The sequence below is a fragment of the Rhinolophus sinicus genome, chromosome 3, assembly GCF_057876585.1.
Source record: "Rhinolophus sinicus isolate RSI-liver-muscle chromosome 3, RSI-T2T, whole genome shotgun sequence".
In the NCBI taxonomy this organism is placed as follows: domain Eukaryota; kingdom Metazoa; phylum Chordata; class Mammalia; order Chiroptera; family Rhinolophidae; genus Rhinolophus; species Rhinolophus sinicus.
The window spans coordinates 201510577-201525435 of NC_142503.1; the positions used below are offsets into that span (position 1 = coordinate 201510577).

The window sequence follows — 14859 nt, forward strand, 5'->3', positions numbered from 1 at the left end:
ACTGGCAGAACCCACCTCAACCCTCGCCCCACTGCACCTGGGGACGCCCTGGGTAAAGATGGAACTGAATTTGGGGAGGTGGCAGGGAGGCCCCGCTGATTTACCTCCGTCTTATACAGGGCCCCTCCCTCCATCAGGGGACCACCCTGGGGGCAGATATAAAGAGCAGAGGAACCATCCGTCTGGGAACTTCCAAGGAAGTGCCACCCTCCTCCCCGGTGCGGCGCTGCTCTCAGCACTGTTCTCCGCAAGCGCACACGCAACCTGCAGAAGGGTCCTCCCTCATCGTACACTCGCCATCTGAGACTCCCAGCCTCCGGGCCGTCCTACAGCGCCACCTGCTGGCCGGGACGAGAGGCCCCTGCCCCGCTTGCGAAGCCCCAGGGCTGGGTAGGGGGTGCTTGGTGTATCTGTGCACCGAAGTGTGCATGGGCGCTCCTGGGCGATCTGACCACCACGCCCCTCCCCAACACTCAGAGGCCCAGGCCTGGCCAGTGACGGTGGTTTGGAGAATCTAACCAGGGCCTGCGAGGCCTGTGTGCAAGGGGGCCTGGAATGCCATCCACAGGCTAGTGAGCTCCAGATTTCCAGCCCATGGCCAGTCCTCAGCCCACACTCTTCCACCTGCTGCTCTGAGCACCCACTGCTCCCCATCCACTAACAGCCACAGACCCACCTGCTCAGACCCTGCCTAGCTTCCCACCCGCCTGCCCTCTGCTGCTCACTGCTCCCCACATGGCCTGCTGCGTTTTCCTCCTGCCAGGGCCCCACGCGACCTCAGAGTAAGCGCTTTGCCAACACTTGCTGTCTTAACCCCAGGACCCAGTGCACTTTCCAGTCCTCTGTAGGGTTGGAGGAATGTTCAGTAAAGGGCTTTGGTGGGGTAGGGACCCCAAGGGGGTGGAGTCCTCGGGGATGGGCAGACATAATCTGTAACAGCTTCTGGTTTTTCCGTCACTGATAGGACAAGCAGTGTTTCTGTGCCTGAGTGGGGGCTTCTGTGACCCCGTGTGTATGCATGCATGTGGGCTGGTGAAGCCATATGCCCACATGCTGGTCCCACTCGACCTCTGGGCCCTGGTACCCACCTCCCTCTGCCAGGCCCTGCTCTGACACTGTGGGTCCAGCCCAAGTCTGATTCTTGCTGACCCGTGGCCTCCTGCCCGAGATGTCTCCCCAGCTGCTAGCTTAGCACCACCTTACTGCTGAGGTGGGGGGTAGGGGCCACAGTGGCCCTGCAATACACTAGACGGTCATTTTCCCAGGCCCCACCAAGGTGGACACCTGGTAGACAATGTCCTTACTGACACCTCGAATGCGGGAAGTGATTCCTCAGGCCCATGCAAAGGCCTTTCACCGCCAAGGAAATGAGTCCAATGCTGTCTGGCAGAGTGGGGCACAGCTTCTGGCTCAGTCCAGCTAGGGCCTCAACAGCTTACTCCCAGTCACAGATGATGACCCTCCCTGCCCACGGACCTGCCTGGGCCACAGGGCGCCCCACCCATCATGACCTGTGGGGCCCCTCCCTGGTACCCAGCTCTCAAGATAGGAGCAGCTGTCCACCGGCTTGGCCAGTCAGCCAGGGTGGCAGAGAACAGAGTGGAGTGTCAGTGATCAAAGTCAAGGTTGTGATGAGAGCCAGGGTCAGGGGCGAGGTCAGGGTCAGGGCTAGTCCCACCAGTCTGGGGCCACTGCCCTTGCAGGTCCCAACGGACCTATTGTGTGGGGACAATGGCTTTCTGAGCCAGGTTCCTCTCCAGCAGGAAAGCCACAGAGCCTCCACTCTGCACTTTGAAGGCCCTGGGCAGTCAGTGCCTGAGGCCTGCAGCCTTGGAGCCTATCCCTCAGCCCCACCCTTGCCAGCCTGGCTGGGACCCAGGCCTCCCCAAGGACCGGCCAACCCTGCAGGCACGTAGGCGCTAACCAGGCACGGCAACTGTGGGCCACACATAGGCATGGCCCCACACACAGCACCAGAGCTGGGCAACACACCTAGGGGCCTTGGCTCAGGGCCCCCTCCCCAAGAAAACCAACTGGATCCTCTTGGTGCCCCCAAATCAGCCAGGGTGCACGTACAAGGTGGTCGAGTGTCCTGCTGAAGTGGCTGGGCCCGTGTGAACCCCGTCAGGTACACCTGGGCTGCAGGGAGGCGCCCAAGACCCAAGGCTGCAAGGGCCGTCAGTGCTTGTGCAGGACTGGGGACAGATGGAGAGGGGTTGAGCACCCTGCCCAAACCCAGCTCGTCCCGGGTGTGCCCTACTGACCAGGGGTACAGCTGCAGTAACTGGGTCCAGCCCTGGAGTGGGGACTGGGTAGTTCTGAGAGGCCCATCTGTGCACCCAGGACGTGGACACCAGAGGTCTCCCCAAACTGGCCTTCACCGTGTGGCCAGGCAAGGGGATCCTCAGACCTGGGAAGGGTACCAGGTGGGCACGCAGAATACAAGCTGGTGAGCCCACTAGGGGGTGAGGTCTTGCTGGCAGAGCAGCCCTGGGCAGCACCGTGCAGGCCCTAGTGACAGGAAGACACACTAGAGACTGATGTGCTAAGAACAAAATCGCCAGACCCAGCCCAAGACCTGCACGTGCCTGCGGCTTTGTGGGTCCTGGCTTTTATTATTCAGGGAATGGGGTGTCCCTGGGATGCGGGGGACCCCGGTTGGGGCCTGGACAGGAAGACTGGTGGGGACCAGTCTGGGCCTCTGGAAGGTCAGCGTCTGCTCCTCCACCTCCAGGCCGGGCCCCAGTGGGCGGGCAATTGGCCGTGGGGCAGGACAGAGGAGACCCATTGGGTGTCTCCTGACATAGCTGTAGTCAGTCACCAAAGGGGACCAGCACTGGGTACCTCACTGCACCCCCACGGGTACACGCACCGCCCAAAGTGTGAGTCCGAGTTTGTCCTACTGTGACCTAGGAGCCCCTGCAAGGCGGCCTCCAGCCTCAGGGGTGCAGGGCAGGGGGGCACTCCACACCCTTGCCAGGGCCCAAGTTCCTCAACAAAGCAGTGGGCAGCCCTCACGCCCACGCCCAGGCCCTGGGTCAGAACGGCCACCGGCCCAGCCTATCACAGCAGACATCACCAGGGAGCAGCTGAGGGGCCTGGAGGAGGACACCACCTGCAGTCAGTGCTTCTTCCTGCAGAGGTGGCTGGGGCACCTGGGAGGACGAGCAAGAGGCCGACGCAAGAGAGAAGGGGTCACGTGTCACTGTTGCCCTGGTCCTGAGAAGGGCAAGACGGAGGGGCGGTGTGGTCTGGGAGTGACAGCGGGTGGTGACTTTGCCAGTGGGGGTAGTGCCTACCCTGGCAGGGCAGGGCCTCAGGTGGAGCTCCCAGGCACAGGCACCAGTGTTCCTTTCTCAGAGCCCTCGGTGGTCTTGGAATAGTGGTGGCCATCAGTCCTACTGCCTGCCTGGAGGCCTGACCAACCCAGAAACCACTGCGGGGCTGCAGGGCACCTGGGGGAACAGGCAGGTGTGGCCCAGGCCCAGGACATGCAATGCCTGAAGCCCAGCAGGCAGCTGTGACCCACCAGTCACTGGTGACTGGTGGCAGCGGGTGGGAGAGCAGGGCCGAGGCCGACCTTTCTGACTGACTATACAGACGCGATGCAGAGGGCATAGCTCTTGGGAGGTGGACACAGAAGGGTGCTCCTGCCACCGTCCCACCCCCATTCCCACTGCTAGCTCAGGCCGCCGGGGCTGGGCTGCCAAGGCAGGCTCAGGATGTGGTCTGCCCCTGCCTGGGCACCCTGGGTGGGTGGGGGCCTCAGACCTGCCCTTGGCCCTGGAGGGGCCTGGGGCAGTGAGTGGGCACTGTCCCCTTTTGCTCATTCCAGCCGGTAAGGTGACCTGTAGTTCCAGCTCTGGCTTGGAGCAGGGGACTGGCCCAGGTGCCTCTGGCCTGGGACAGTCCCCTCCCCGTCTTCTGGGAGGAGTGGGTAAGGGACCGGCCCTGTCGTAGTGTCCTACTACACCACCTACAGCAGCCAAAGGCCCCGGGCATGGGATCAGCTGTACCAGGGGTGTGGCCCCAGTCCACTCGGAGCCCCTGTGCCTGCACCCCACAGGACACGTGCATCCAGGAGTGGGTCGGGACACACGTGTGTACAGATGGGAGGGCACATACAAGCGGGCGAGACTGGGGACAGCTGTGTGCTCTCACCAGGAAGCCTGCTGTCCCTGCTGGGTCCAGGAGGGCCCTGTTCCTGCCAAGCACAGGTGCAGCTGGACCCTCAGGAAGAGGGCGGCTGTCAGGATAGGTACCAAGGAGGCCACCTCCCAGCTGGGTGGCCTTCAGCGGTCACTCAAGCTCCTGTGCCTCTGGCCTCACCTGAGACCTGCCAGGAGCCATGGGGGAGCCCATGACTGAACCCTGGTGACTGGCGCTTGTTCAGACTGGGGAAGGCCTCAGGCTCGGGGGTGCTGGACGGCAGAGGATGGAGCTGCCCCGACAGACTACCCAACAGCCCACTGCTAGGCATACCCTGGTGGTGCTGACTCCCCCACCCCTGGCCTGACCCCCACCCCCAGCAGAGCACCTCAGTGACCCTGACCCTGAGATGTCAGTGTGGAGGCAGAGGGCTTGGCTCCCCAAGGGGCAGGGGGCCCCAGGGCCCTGCCTCCTCCTGCCGCCCACCCAGCAAAGCTGCAGATGGGAGGGGTGTCCCAGACTGGTCCCCAGGTCCACTCCTGGGCCAGCAGCTGATGGACCGGTTTTAGGGCAGACGTCCAGACAGCACATGAGCGCTGGGGGCCCCCCCCAATTCCCTGGGCCTAAGGAACAGGCCATACTACAAGATGGGAGGCAGTGAGCAGACATGGATGGAGATGCATGCGGGGCCTGCAGAGGGGCCACAGCCGAGCCACTGTGCCAGCTGCTGGCTGCTCACCTTTGGCCTTGCTCCCTCACTAATGTGTGTGTGGCTCCAGCACCAGCTGTCACCCACATCCATGGTGCAGGTCCCCACTGCCCCAGGACCCTGTACTGAATGCTCCCCACCTCACCCTCTCAATGGGACAGCCACTCCCCACCGGCCCCTCCTCCCTGCCCCCCATCCTGGGGCTTCACTCCTGCTTCAGCGAGATGTGCCTGACCACGGCCACCCACCGCAGCCCTCCTCCAACACGGGGTCCCCCGGCCCCCCTCGGACTACGGACCATACGTGGGAGCACAGGCCACAGCCTGTAGCTTTCTGCTCAAGTAATGGACCTTCTTGTCCACAAAACCCATCCCCACGTTCCTCCCAGAAGGCCGAGGGGCAGGCCAACGGGTGCAGGCACATGCCCTCCAAGTCCTGACCTGCAGACGGCTGCCCTCTGGGAGGGGGCCCAGCCTGTCCCAAGAGACAGAGTGCAGGGCCCTGCAAAAGTGTGTGCGGGGGCTCTGCCACCATGGTCATCCTTTCCAGGGGCATGGGGTGGAGCCAAGAACAGGGCCTTGAGGGGCAGAAGCCCCTGCCTGCCCTCCCTGGCCATGTCCAGAGCCACGGAGCCCAAGCTGAGGCCCTGACAATGGTCTCTGGGTCTCCGGTTACCAGGCCTGGCCCGCAGGGTGGTCCAGGGGTGGGGACATCCAGAGCAAGTGGTGGGCTCAGAGACCCTGCTTGCCTTCCCCTGGGGTGCCGACCGGATGTTCGCTCAGACACAAAGCATGACAGCTGTCCTGGCTCAGGTAGCCACAGGGCTCCTGGGCTCTGGTCCTCGTGGCACCAGGCCGCGGCAAGGAGGCCTGGGGCCGGCTGGGGACTGTCGTTGGAGGCACAGGACTGCTGCACCAGCAGAGGGAGGGGCTGGACATAAGTGCTTCTGTGACAGCGAGATGGGGAGGGGCCGAGAGCAGGACCCTACTGCCTGCCCTGCACTGCCCTGCACCTCTGTGCTCACAAGGGACATGACAGCCCCACCTGTGAAGGTGTGTGGGCCACAAGACCCCGTCTGACCAGTCACACGCAGACATCGGTCCAGTCTCCTGTGCTGGGGGGAAACACGCCTTACATTGCTCAAAACATGGTCCCCACAGCAAATGCCACAGGCGCCACATGTGGCTGTGGGACGAGGGCTGTGGAGAGCGCGGGGCAGCACCCTCTCGTCACCAAGAGTCTCGGTGCTCACACCTGGGGCTCCGGGCCCAGAGGCCCCGTCTGCTCCCCAATAAGACACCAGCGGGACACCAGCAGGACATGACTCGGCGAGATCACACCTCAGTAACCATCGTCATCGTCACCATCACAGCCATAATCTGCAAAGCACAAAGGACAGTCATGGATGCTAAGGAGCGCTCTGCGGTCAAAGCATCAAAGGGGCCCTCCCCTGCTCCCAGCTCCGTGGGCCCCACCACTGTCAATGGGGACAGCCACTTGTCTGTCCCTGCAGGGGCTGGCATGTGGGCAGCGGGGTCCTGGCTCCCACCCAGGACGTGGGAGCTGTGCTGCACAGTGGGCGGGAGCCCTACTCGCCCGGCCACCCTCCTGGCCAGCCCAGCGCCCATGGCCTCCCCAGCGGGCAGGGCCTGGTCAGCTCCATCCAGGACGGTGAACGTCCATCAGATTCCTCTCCAGGGTGTAGCGGGTCGGCGTCAGCCACAGGCTTCACTCAGGCTCTACGGGCCGGGCCTAGTGCCTCTGCCGCCCCGAGCGTGCGGGAGGCCCTCACCGTCGCCGCCCATCATCTGCAGGGCGCTGACACAGGGCTCGCCGTCCTCCTCCTCGGCCTCCTCGTCCTCGCCGTCCTCCTCGGTGGCGTGGTACAATACAGGCCCGCTCTCCACCACGACCGCCGCAGGCCTCGCAGGCTCAGCTCCCAAGGTGGGGGGGCTCGGGAGCAGGGACTGCGAGTGAGCGAGGGGAACAGGCTCTGGGACAGGCTGCGGGAAGTGACCCCAAGCCTGCACCTGCAGCCACCTGGGGTGGTCCTGCTTCTCCATCCTGTCTCCTGGGACCCACAAGGACCCTGACAAGGAGGGGGAACCCCAAGCCTTGGCCAGGGACGGCCCGGCCCCAAGACAAGGCCACCTTCCAAGGAGGGACTGGGCTGGACAGGGGACGGGGCCTCACTTCCCAGAGGCTCTCCAGATGGCCCAGGGAGGTGGGCCGGGGGCAGGGCTGGAGGGAGCACAGCTCCACGCGGGCACACCCTGTGTGGGGGGCTGAAGTGCAGCTGGTGCCCCACCCTGTCACGGCCTGTCTTCCCTCAGACATCCTATCTGGGGCCTGCTGCTTCCCGAGGCCCCTGCCTCTAGCTGTGTCCACACGACGCACCTCTCCCACAGCTGCCTTCTTAGCTGGCTGCGTGGACACCATTGGCCTCAACCTGCAAGAAAACACAGGAAGGTAGAGGGGGGTTAGTGCTCTAGGGACCAAATCGACCATTCTCCTTCCAGCCGAGCACCATGGTCGTCCATCCAAACACCTATCCCCTAGTCCCACAGCACGGGGTACCCTGACTTCTGTGAACAGCACCCCTTCCACTGCGCCTGCTCTCCCTCCCCCAGACCCTCCAAACACAGCCAGGGTGCACTTTCACACTGTCACTTGCAAGGGACAAAGAGGAGAGCACACCAAATGTCCTCGACACGGCTGGCCAGCCCCAGGTGGACAGTGGGACCCCCACCTCAGAGGAGGCAGGTTCTGCTCCCACACCCTGCCCGTGCGAGCTGTCCAGGCCCAGAAACCCCTGCACCCCAGGCTGGGGGCAGGTGCTGGGGCCACACCCTGCCGGGAGATGCAGTCACGTGCGCCCAGCCCGCACAGCCCGCTGCCCTGGGCCTTCTGAGGCCTGGCCCCGCTGCGGCATGCCAGTGAACCCTGGGGACACTGGGAGTAGACGCTGTAACAGCCTCCAACACAGTGGCAGTCATGGCGGATGCCGGCTGACAGGAGATCTGAGCGGCAGGTGGCAGAGCTGTTACGGGGCCTCACCCTCCACACTGTCTCAGCCAGTGGCCCAGGGATGGGGAGACAGGCAAGCCCACGGTTGGTGCCTGTAGTTTGCAGGCCAAGCTCTGAGGGAGCCATTCCTACAGGGACCCAGGAGGTAGTGCACTCACCAGAACCCAAGAGGCGGGATGCCGGCCGGCCCTGCCCATGCAGCCAGAGCTCCCCAGTGAGGGCCAGCCTAGCCGGTCAGGGGCTGTGGGATGCGGGCAGCAGGCATGGCGGGGGCTGGGGCTCAGGGTCTCCTCTTATCTTACAAGGATCTCTGATGCTGGGCATGCTGGCTGGGCCTCGGGGGGGTCTGAGAGCACACAGCAGACACGCTCCTCTACTCAACCCACAACCCCAGCCCACCGGTGGGGTCCCAGCCGGCCAGTGGCCTGTGATGTGTGGCCAACCAGGGGGCGCTGCCAAAGTGCTCAGCCTCAGTGGCCAACTGCATGGCCAAGGGGTGGCAGGCAGCTGGGCCCACCCGAGGTGGGAGCTTGCCCACAGCGTTTTCCACCCCACTATGCAGGCAGAGCACCCGGGGCCCTGGGAGGGCAGCCTGTGTGCTGGGTGAGCAGAGTGGGGACGCTGCAGACAGGATGCCACGGGCCCCAGAGGGCAGGCTGACTGGCCTGAGTAGACGGACACCCCGTTATGGATGCAGGCCTCCTGCAGGCCAGGGCTCCACAGGGACCACTTCCCAGGTCCCGGGAGCCAGGGGAGCACACCAATCGCAGTGCCCGCTTCTGTGCCTGTCATCAGGGAGACATGGGGACAGAAATGGGTAGGACAGCTGGAACTGGATGGTGACAGGTTGTGCTGGGTACTCACGGACCTGGGGACTCGGGGAATGACACAGCAGAGCAGCCAAGTTATAGAAAAGGTGTCACAAAACCATGAAAAATGTTTACTCCCACTTAAGAGGAAAGAAATGCAAATCAGAACTTCACTAGTCAGGTGAGTCACGACTGAAAAATGATACTAACAACAGACGACGGGATGGGGTGGGTGGCCATCCAGGTGACTGAAAGTTCCTGCGGCTCCCAGTGTGCCCAGGGCTGGGTGGATGATGAGAGCGGAGCCACCCGGCCCCGTCCCTATGGCCAGGGGCACTGCGACCAGCCTCAGGCGTGGCAGGGGCCCTCGCAGAGCCCCCTAGACTGGTCTGCACAGGGTGGTGGCTTTCACCAGCTCAGTCAGGAGTGGCACACGTGGCCGCTGCTCTCACCATCCTCACCCACTCCCAGGGGCTCCTGTCGGCGGTTTGCTCTCGGCTGCCTACCCCAGGAGAGGGGACCTGGGCTGCAGAACGGCCGCCACCAGCTCTGAGGCAGAGTAGACTCCGACGTGGGGTCCTGCGGGGCCCAGGCCCTCCACGGCAGCCCACCCAACGGCACGGTACCTTTTCCCCAGGCTGGCCACGGGGTCCCCCCTGCTCCTGCCAGCCAGCACCTTCCGGCGTGGCAGCCTCCTGGGGCCAGCACTGTCCTTGGGTGGCGCGCCCTCCCTCTGCGGGTGGCTGGTGCTCGTGCTGTCCAGGCCCCGGAGCACGCTGTAGTTGATCTTGCTGGAGATGCGTTTGTGCTCTAGCATCTTCTCGATGGCCTCCCCGGCCGTGCGGGCCTGGATCGGCTCCCGGCGCTTACACGACTTCCTGGGCTGCAAGGGGTAAGAGTCACACATCCTGTGTGTCTGCAGGTGGCGCCGTGGCCTGCGAGGTGCTGAGCAGGCTGTGGGAGCAGGGCCACCAGGGCCAAGCCACCCCCCCACCCCCCCCGCCCACGTACACCCTCCCCCGGCAGCTGGGAGCCCAGCCCAGGGCCAGAGGGGGCACCGAGCAGCAATGGCTGCACACTGCCCACAGCATGCCAGGCCAAGCCCGACCATCCTGGGCCTGTGGCCACGCGGAGGGACAGAGCAGGGTGCTCCCTGTGCTCTGGAGCTGTCACCCAGCAGGGAGGTAGGGGTGCTGTGCTGGGCGTGGGTGCTGCAGACCACCTGCAGGAGCAGCCCCCACCGTGGTTTGGGGGGTGCCAAACCCTGAGCCCAAGCCCCAGGGCCCCTCCTCCCGGCCTCCTTCCCTCTCGATCCCAGGAAGGTTCTGGAGCACAGGCTTTGAGCTGCTACATGCCAGGTTGCCATCCCTCACTCAGTTAGAGGCCTGGCTGCTCCCCCACCCAGCCACACCAAGCAGCTAAGCCGCCAACAGGATCGAGGGCATGTGACAAGCAGGCTTTGCTGGGGCACAGAGGTGGGGTGGGCCCTCAGCACAGACCCTGGGGCTCCCCCAAAGCTGAAGGCTGCGCCCATCCGAGGGGCGGCCAGGGACGTGGGTCTGAGGCTGGAGGGCACTGCCCCACTGCTCGCTGTGGCCCCGCCGGGAGCTCTCAAGCTGCTACCAGGACGCACCCACCTTGTGCTCCTTGTAGATGCCCAGCTCTTTCTCCTTTGCGATTCTGGCTTCCTTCTCTGAAAGGCCAACAAGCGCAGGGTCAGCAAGGGCCCCATGCGCCAGGGAGCCTGGGCGGTGGGTGGGCACTTACCCTTCTGCTCCCGCAGGTATTCGGCGTTCTCTCGCATCCACAGCTCCGCCTTCACACGGGCTTCCGCCTCGTTCAGGATGTACTAAGGCAGAGCACAGAGTCACGTCCAGAGAACACACTTGGGTCTCGGCCAAACACACACTTTCCACCCCTGGAGCTGGTCAGGGGTGCGCCTCCGACCCAAAGGGATGCCTGCATCCTCTGCATTTCCACGGTGCTCAGGGCCTGGGCCAGCCAGAGGACAGAGGACAGAGGCCCGAGAATGGAGTGAGTTGAGAGTGAGAAGCTAGCACAGTCCGAATGGCTGGGCTTAGGTGCCATGAGAAAAGTCAGGGGAAGACCTCCCATTGCTAGAGACAAGCATGCTGCAGAAACTACTCAGAGCCCCTCCAAATGGCTCTGGGATTGATGACCGGGAGGTGTGCAGGCACCTGGGTCAGTGGGCCCGTGACTGGAGACGCACCCCAGACCAAGGCAGGTGGCACTGGTGTGTGCATGTCAGGGCATCCCACTGGGCGTAGCCCAGGCAGCCGACAGCCCACCAGCCCCAGGAGGTCACAGAGCCTTGGCGCTCACCCTGTCGATCTCCAGGTCGTCGATGCCGCTGAGGTCTAGCTCGCCGTCCCCGGAAGCGTCTTCTAGAGGGAAGCACGGCTCCGTTAATGCGCAGACACCACCTGGGCTCATGAATCGGGGTTCTGGCCAACGCCTTCTCGAGTCCTGCGTCCCCCTTGCTCCTGGTGGGCTGGCACTGTTCTCCACGTGTGCGTGGGGGATGAGATGATGTCCTGGCCTCCATCAGGGAAGCAGGACACTAAACGGGGCTGCACAGCAAACCATGGCAGCCCTGTGCGTCCTGCACAGAGCAGCTTTCTGGACTGGGAGGGGATCAGCCAGTTCTCTGCTCAGCAAACCAGGAGAGGGGGCCTCAGGGAGCCCTCAGTGGCTGTGCTCAGGATGTGCCCAAAACCTACCGCTACGCTTCTCCTGCCACAGCTGGGTCAGCGGCACCATCTGCATGGCCCAGAAATCGGGGTGGCCCCTCCTGTCTGCCCTTCATTACCTGATGTCCCCGGCCGAGTCCCAGAGGTAGCAGCCCACACACAGACGGCTGTCTGGGATGTTCTGTGGCTGCGTCCTCACCCTGCAGCTGAGGCCTTGCGAGGGCCCCCCTGGCGCTCCAACGCACCCCTCATGCCCCTCTGGGGCCTGCCTCTATCTCTTAGCTCCAGCCAGAATGGCTTCTTTCTACTCCAGCGTCACGGTGTCCCCACTGCCTCAGAGCCTTTGCACATGCCCTCTGCCCTGCGCTTTGCAGGACCCACCCCAGGTTCCACCACACAGCAGCTACTTCTTGGTACAACCTGATGTACTTAACTGATGACTATGTCTGTGTCACTGTCCCTCACTCCACCAGACCATCACCTCTCAGGGCAGACACACGGCTGCCCACTGCCACACATGGCCCACAGGACACATGGCAAACATCTAGGCAGCTAAACAGCTTCTCGGAGTGGTGTCCCCTCACAGGGACCCCTCCACACAGAGGTCAAACCCTCAGCGCCTGGAGAGGCGATGGGCCCTCGTTCTGCAGTGGGGGGGAAGTCGGGGGGGATCTGGGGGGGACGGTCCTGGCAGAGGGCCAGGGCCTGCTGTCCAGAGTGACATGACGGAACACAACCCGCCTTGGTGCTGAGGCGGCCAGCATCCCAGGCCCTGCCCGTGGGGTAGGAGCAGCTGTTCCCCTGCTCAGTGGCTGTCACCGCTGGAGCTCAGCAAGAGATGTCTGTCTGACCACAGGGACCGTGCCCTCAGCCAACGTTTCTGCACCAAGTTAGACAAATGCAGAAAGATGGGCGGGGATGCTGGTCTCTGTCCCCACGGGACAGGTGACAAGTGGCCATGACTTCTCAGCTAAGATTTGCAGGATGCCTCCTGGGCCACATGGGGGGCGGGCAGAAAGTGGCACATGGCAACAACACAACCAAATGGAGGGCTCTGGCCAGGACTGGAGTCAGAGGGCCAGTGGACGAGGGCCCCAGAGATGGTGACGCCCGGCTGGCACGTGGGGGTCAGCCAGCACGCACTAGTCACTCACTGCTCACACAGCCCTGCAGCGGAGCTGGCAGGGCCCTCCCCCACCTTCTAGAAGCTGCACCCCGACAACAGTGCGTCCATCTCCAGACAGGGAAGGACGACCCACAGCTGGACAGTCCCCTGGCCCAGCCTGGCCCGCCCTGGGCACTCACTAGGGTCCCGGCTCTGGGAGGAGATGCACTCTCGGATGGAGTCTGAGATGCCCAGGCTGGCAGCCGTGGGTAGGGGGCCAAGCAGGGACTCGAGGGCAGGGGGCCTGTTGCCCCCGTCGGGGCTGCCCGCCGCCTCTAGGCTGCTGCCACCAAGCAGCTCGCGGTAGAAGTCCTTGTTTAGGTGGCTGGCAGCGGCCTCCAGCTCCTCGTCCTCGGCGTCCTCTTCACCAAACAAGCTGGCTGTGGTGTCCTCAACGGAGCCTGGGGACACAATGCCACACACCGCCCATCAGCCAGGCAGTTAGCCAGGGAGAGCCCACTGTTGTGTGGAGAAACACTGCCACCCAGCTGCAAAAGTCAGTCACCCCACTTATGCGAACAACGGACTGAGAGCACCACCGACACCACCGGGAGGTGTGCGTGTCCCAAAGAGCGCCTGCGCCCACTTCAGCATGCGGCACAGCCCTAAACGGAACAGCTCAAAGGACAAACTTCAGAAAACAATGGAGGAAAGGCTTCTGACTCTGAGTTAAGGCAAAACTTCTCAGATGTAACACTAAAGGCAGAATCCGTAAGTCACTAATAAGTCAGATGTCATCAAAATCGAGACAACGCGCAGACACTGCAAATCAGTCTGATGAGGAACTTGTATTCAGAAGCTACAAAGAGCCCTCAGAACTCCATAACAAGGAAACAGAACCCAGGAGAAAAAGGGCCAGGGACGTAAACGGACTTCAGCAGAGAGGAGGTCTGTCTGGGTGGTAAGTAAGTACATCAGCAGACCCCTATGGAGATGCCGGGAAAGCCACAGTGACGGCCCCGTCCACCCCACCACGGGAGGACGGACTCTCTGACCCTGGCAGGCGTGGACATGGTGCGGCCACGTGGAAAGCGGCCAGATGTTTCTTAAAGACGGAAACACACGCCTTCCCTCAGCCCCACAGCCACATCAGCAGTCACCCAAGAGAAACGGGAGGAAACGTCCACGTGGAGTCTCAGACGAGAACGCTCACAGCGTTCGTGTGCAACAGTCCCAACTGCAAACAACCCAAACGTCTATACCCAGGGCAGGGCAGCCAACCGGGGTGGGTGCAGAAAGGGACGGGGCGCTGACGGCGATGCGACAGGGAGACAGAGGGAGCAGAGTGTACGTACATGACCCCTTTGTGCAGAATTCCAGAGAACACGACAGTTCCTAGTGACAGAAGGCAGCGCAGTAGTTGCTGGGGCTGGGGGTGTCGGATGAGAGGCCTGAGGACACTTGGGGGCAATGTGTGTGTCCCCCGTCCTCATCGTGTGAGGGTTTCACAGTGAACGTGTCACAGCTCACCCAGTGCTGCCTTTCAAACTTGACCACTGTCGCATGTCGATGACACCTCAATAAATGTCATCCAATGCTACACTGCATTTTAAAAATTATTTAAATACTTAGTCACGGTTAGCACTGAGTGTCACATGAGGGGCTCACATCTGACAAATGTTTCCCTGGGAAAGCCCATTAGATTTCTGAGAGCAGGACAACTGTGTGGCTGGCGATCCCCTGGACATGTCAGGGGCTCCCTGCCAAGGCCCAGGCACTGGACACGCAGCCATACTCCCGTCCTGCTGGCTGAGCGCGACAGCACCCGAAGCCCAGCCCCGCTCCCGCCCGCCCCTCCACTCCCCCCACCCACAGTTGGACATCTCTCCTTGGCTTGGGCCCTTCCGCGACCCTGCTGGACCCCACATGAAACCACAGTCCTGCCCGGCCCGCACAGCATGCCCCAAGACACCTCAGCCCACAGGGGTCCTGCTGTGCCCCACCCAGGCCGGCCAGGGACACTGCCCATCGGCACATGACCCTTCCCCTCCGTGCCATCAAGCACACTGTGGAGCCCGCTTCATTATCATGGGTGTCGCCTGACAGCCCCACAGGAGGGCCAGCAGCGGGAGGGCTGCCGTCTCTGTCTGCTGTGCCTGAGGGGTCCCAGGGCCCAGTACTCTGGACACACGCAACATCCTTTCCTGCGGGAGGGCTTCTCCCCACTGCTATGGCAACGTCCCCTACACCCCAGCACCTCTGTGGGCATCTGCTTCCTGCACCAGCCCAGCTACCCTCCTCGCAGAGCTTCATGAGGCAGAAGAACAGAGGACAGGGGACGCGGGAGCC

General features: G+C 63.2%; 1 protein-coding gene across 3 annotated transcripts in view; it reads right to left on the reverse strand.

The window, feature by feature from the left end:
* Nucleotides 1–2543: 2543 nt before the first annotated feature.
* BRF1 (BRF1 general transcription factor IIIB subunit) overlaps nucleotides 2544–14859 on the reverse strand; it is a 52098-nt gene continuing 39782 nt past the window's right edge. For 2 of the 3 annotated variants that reach the window (XM_088797587.1, XM_074326764.2), the window contains 8 exons: nucleotides 12711–12971; nucleotides 11038–11099; nucleotides 10462–10543; nucleotides 10332–10387; nucleotides 9321–9577; nucleotides 7256–7307; nucleotides 6651–6825; nucleotides 2544–6237 (listed from right to left, as the gene is read on the reverse strand). In XM_088797587.1, the coding sequence (XP_088653713.1) occupies nucleotides 6200–6237; nucleotides 6651–6825; nucleotides 7256–7307; nucleotides 9321–9577; nucleotides 10332–10387; nucleotides 10462–10543; nucleotides 11038–11099; nucleotides 12711–12971 (983 nt within the window). In that variant the 3' untranslated portion in view covers nucleotides 2544–6199. The remainder of the gene's footprint in view (nucleotides 6238–6650; nucleotides 6826–7255; nucleotides 7308–9320; nucleotides 9578–10331; nucleotides 10388–10461; nucleotides 10544–11037; nucleotides 11100–12710; nucleotides 12972–14859) is intronic. The other variant, XM_088797588.1, reaches the window with a different exon arrangement.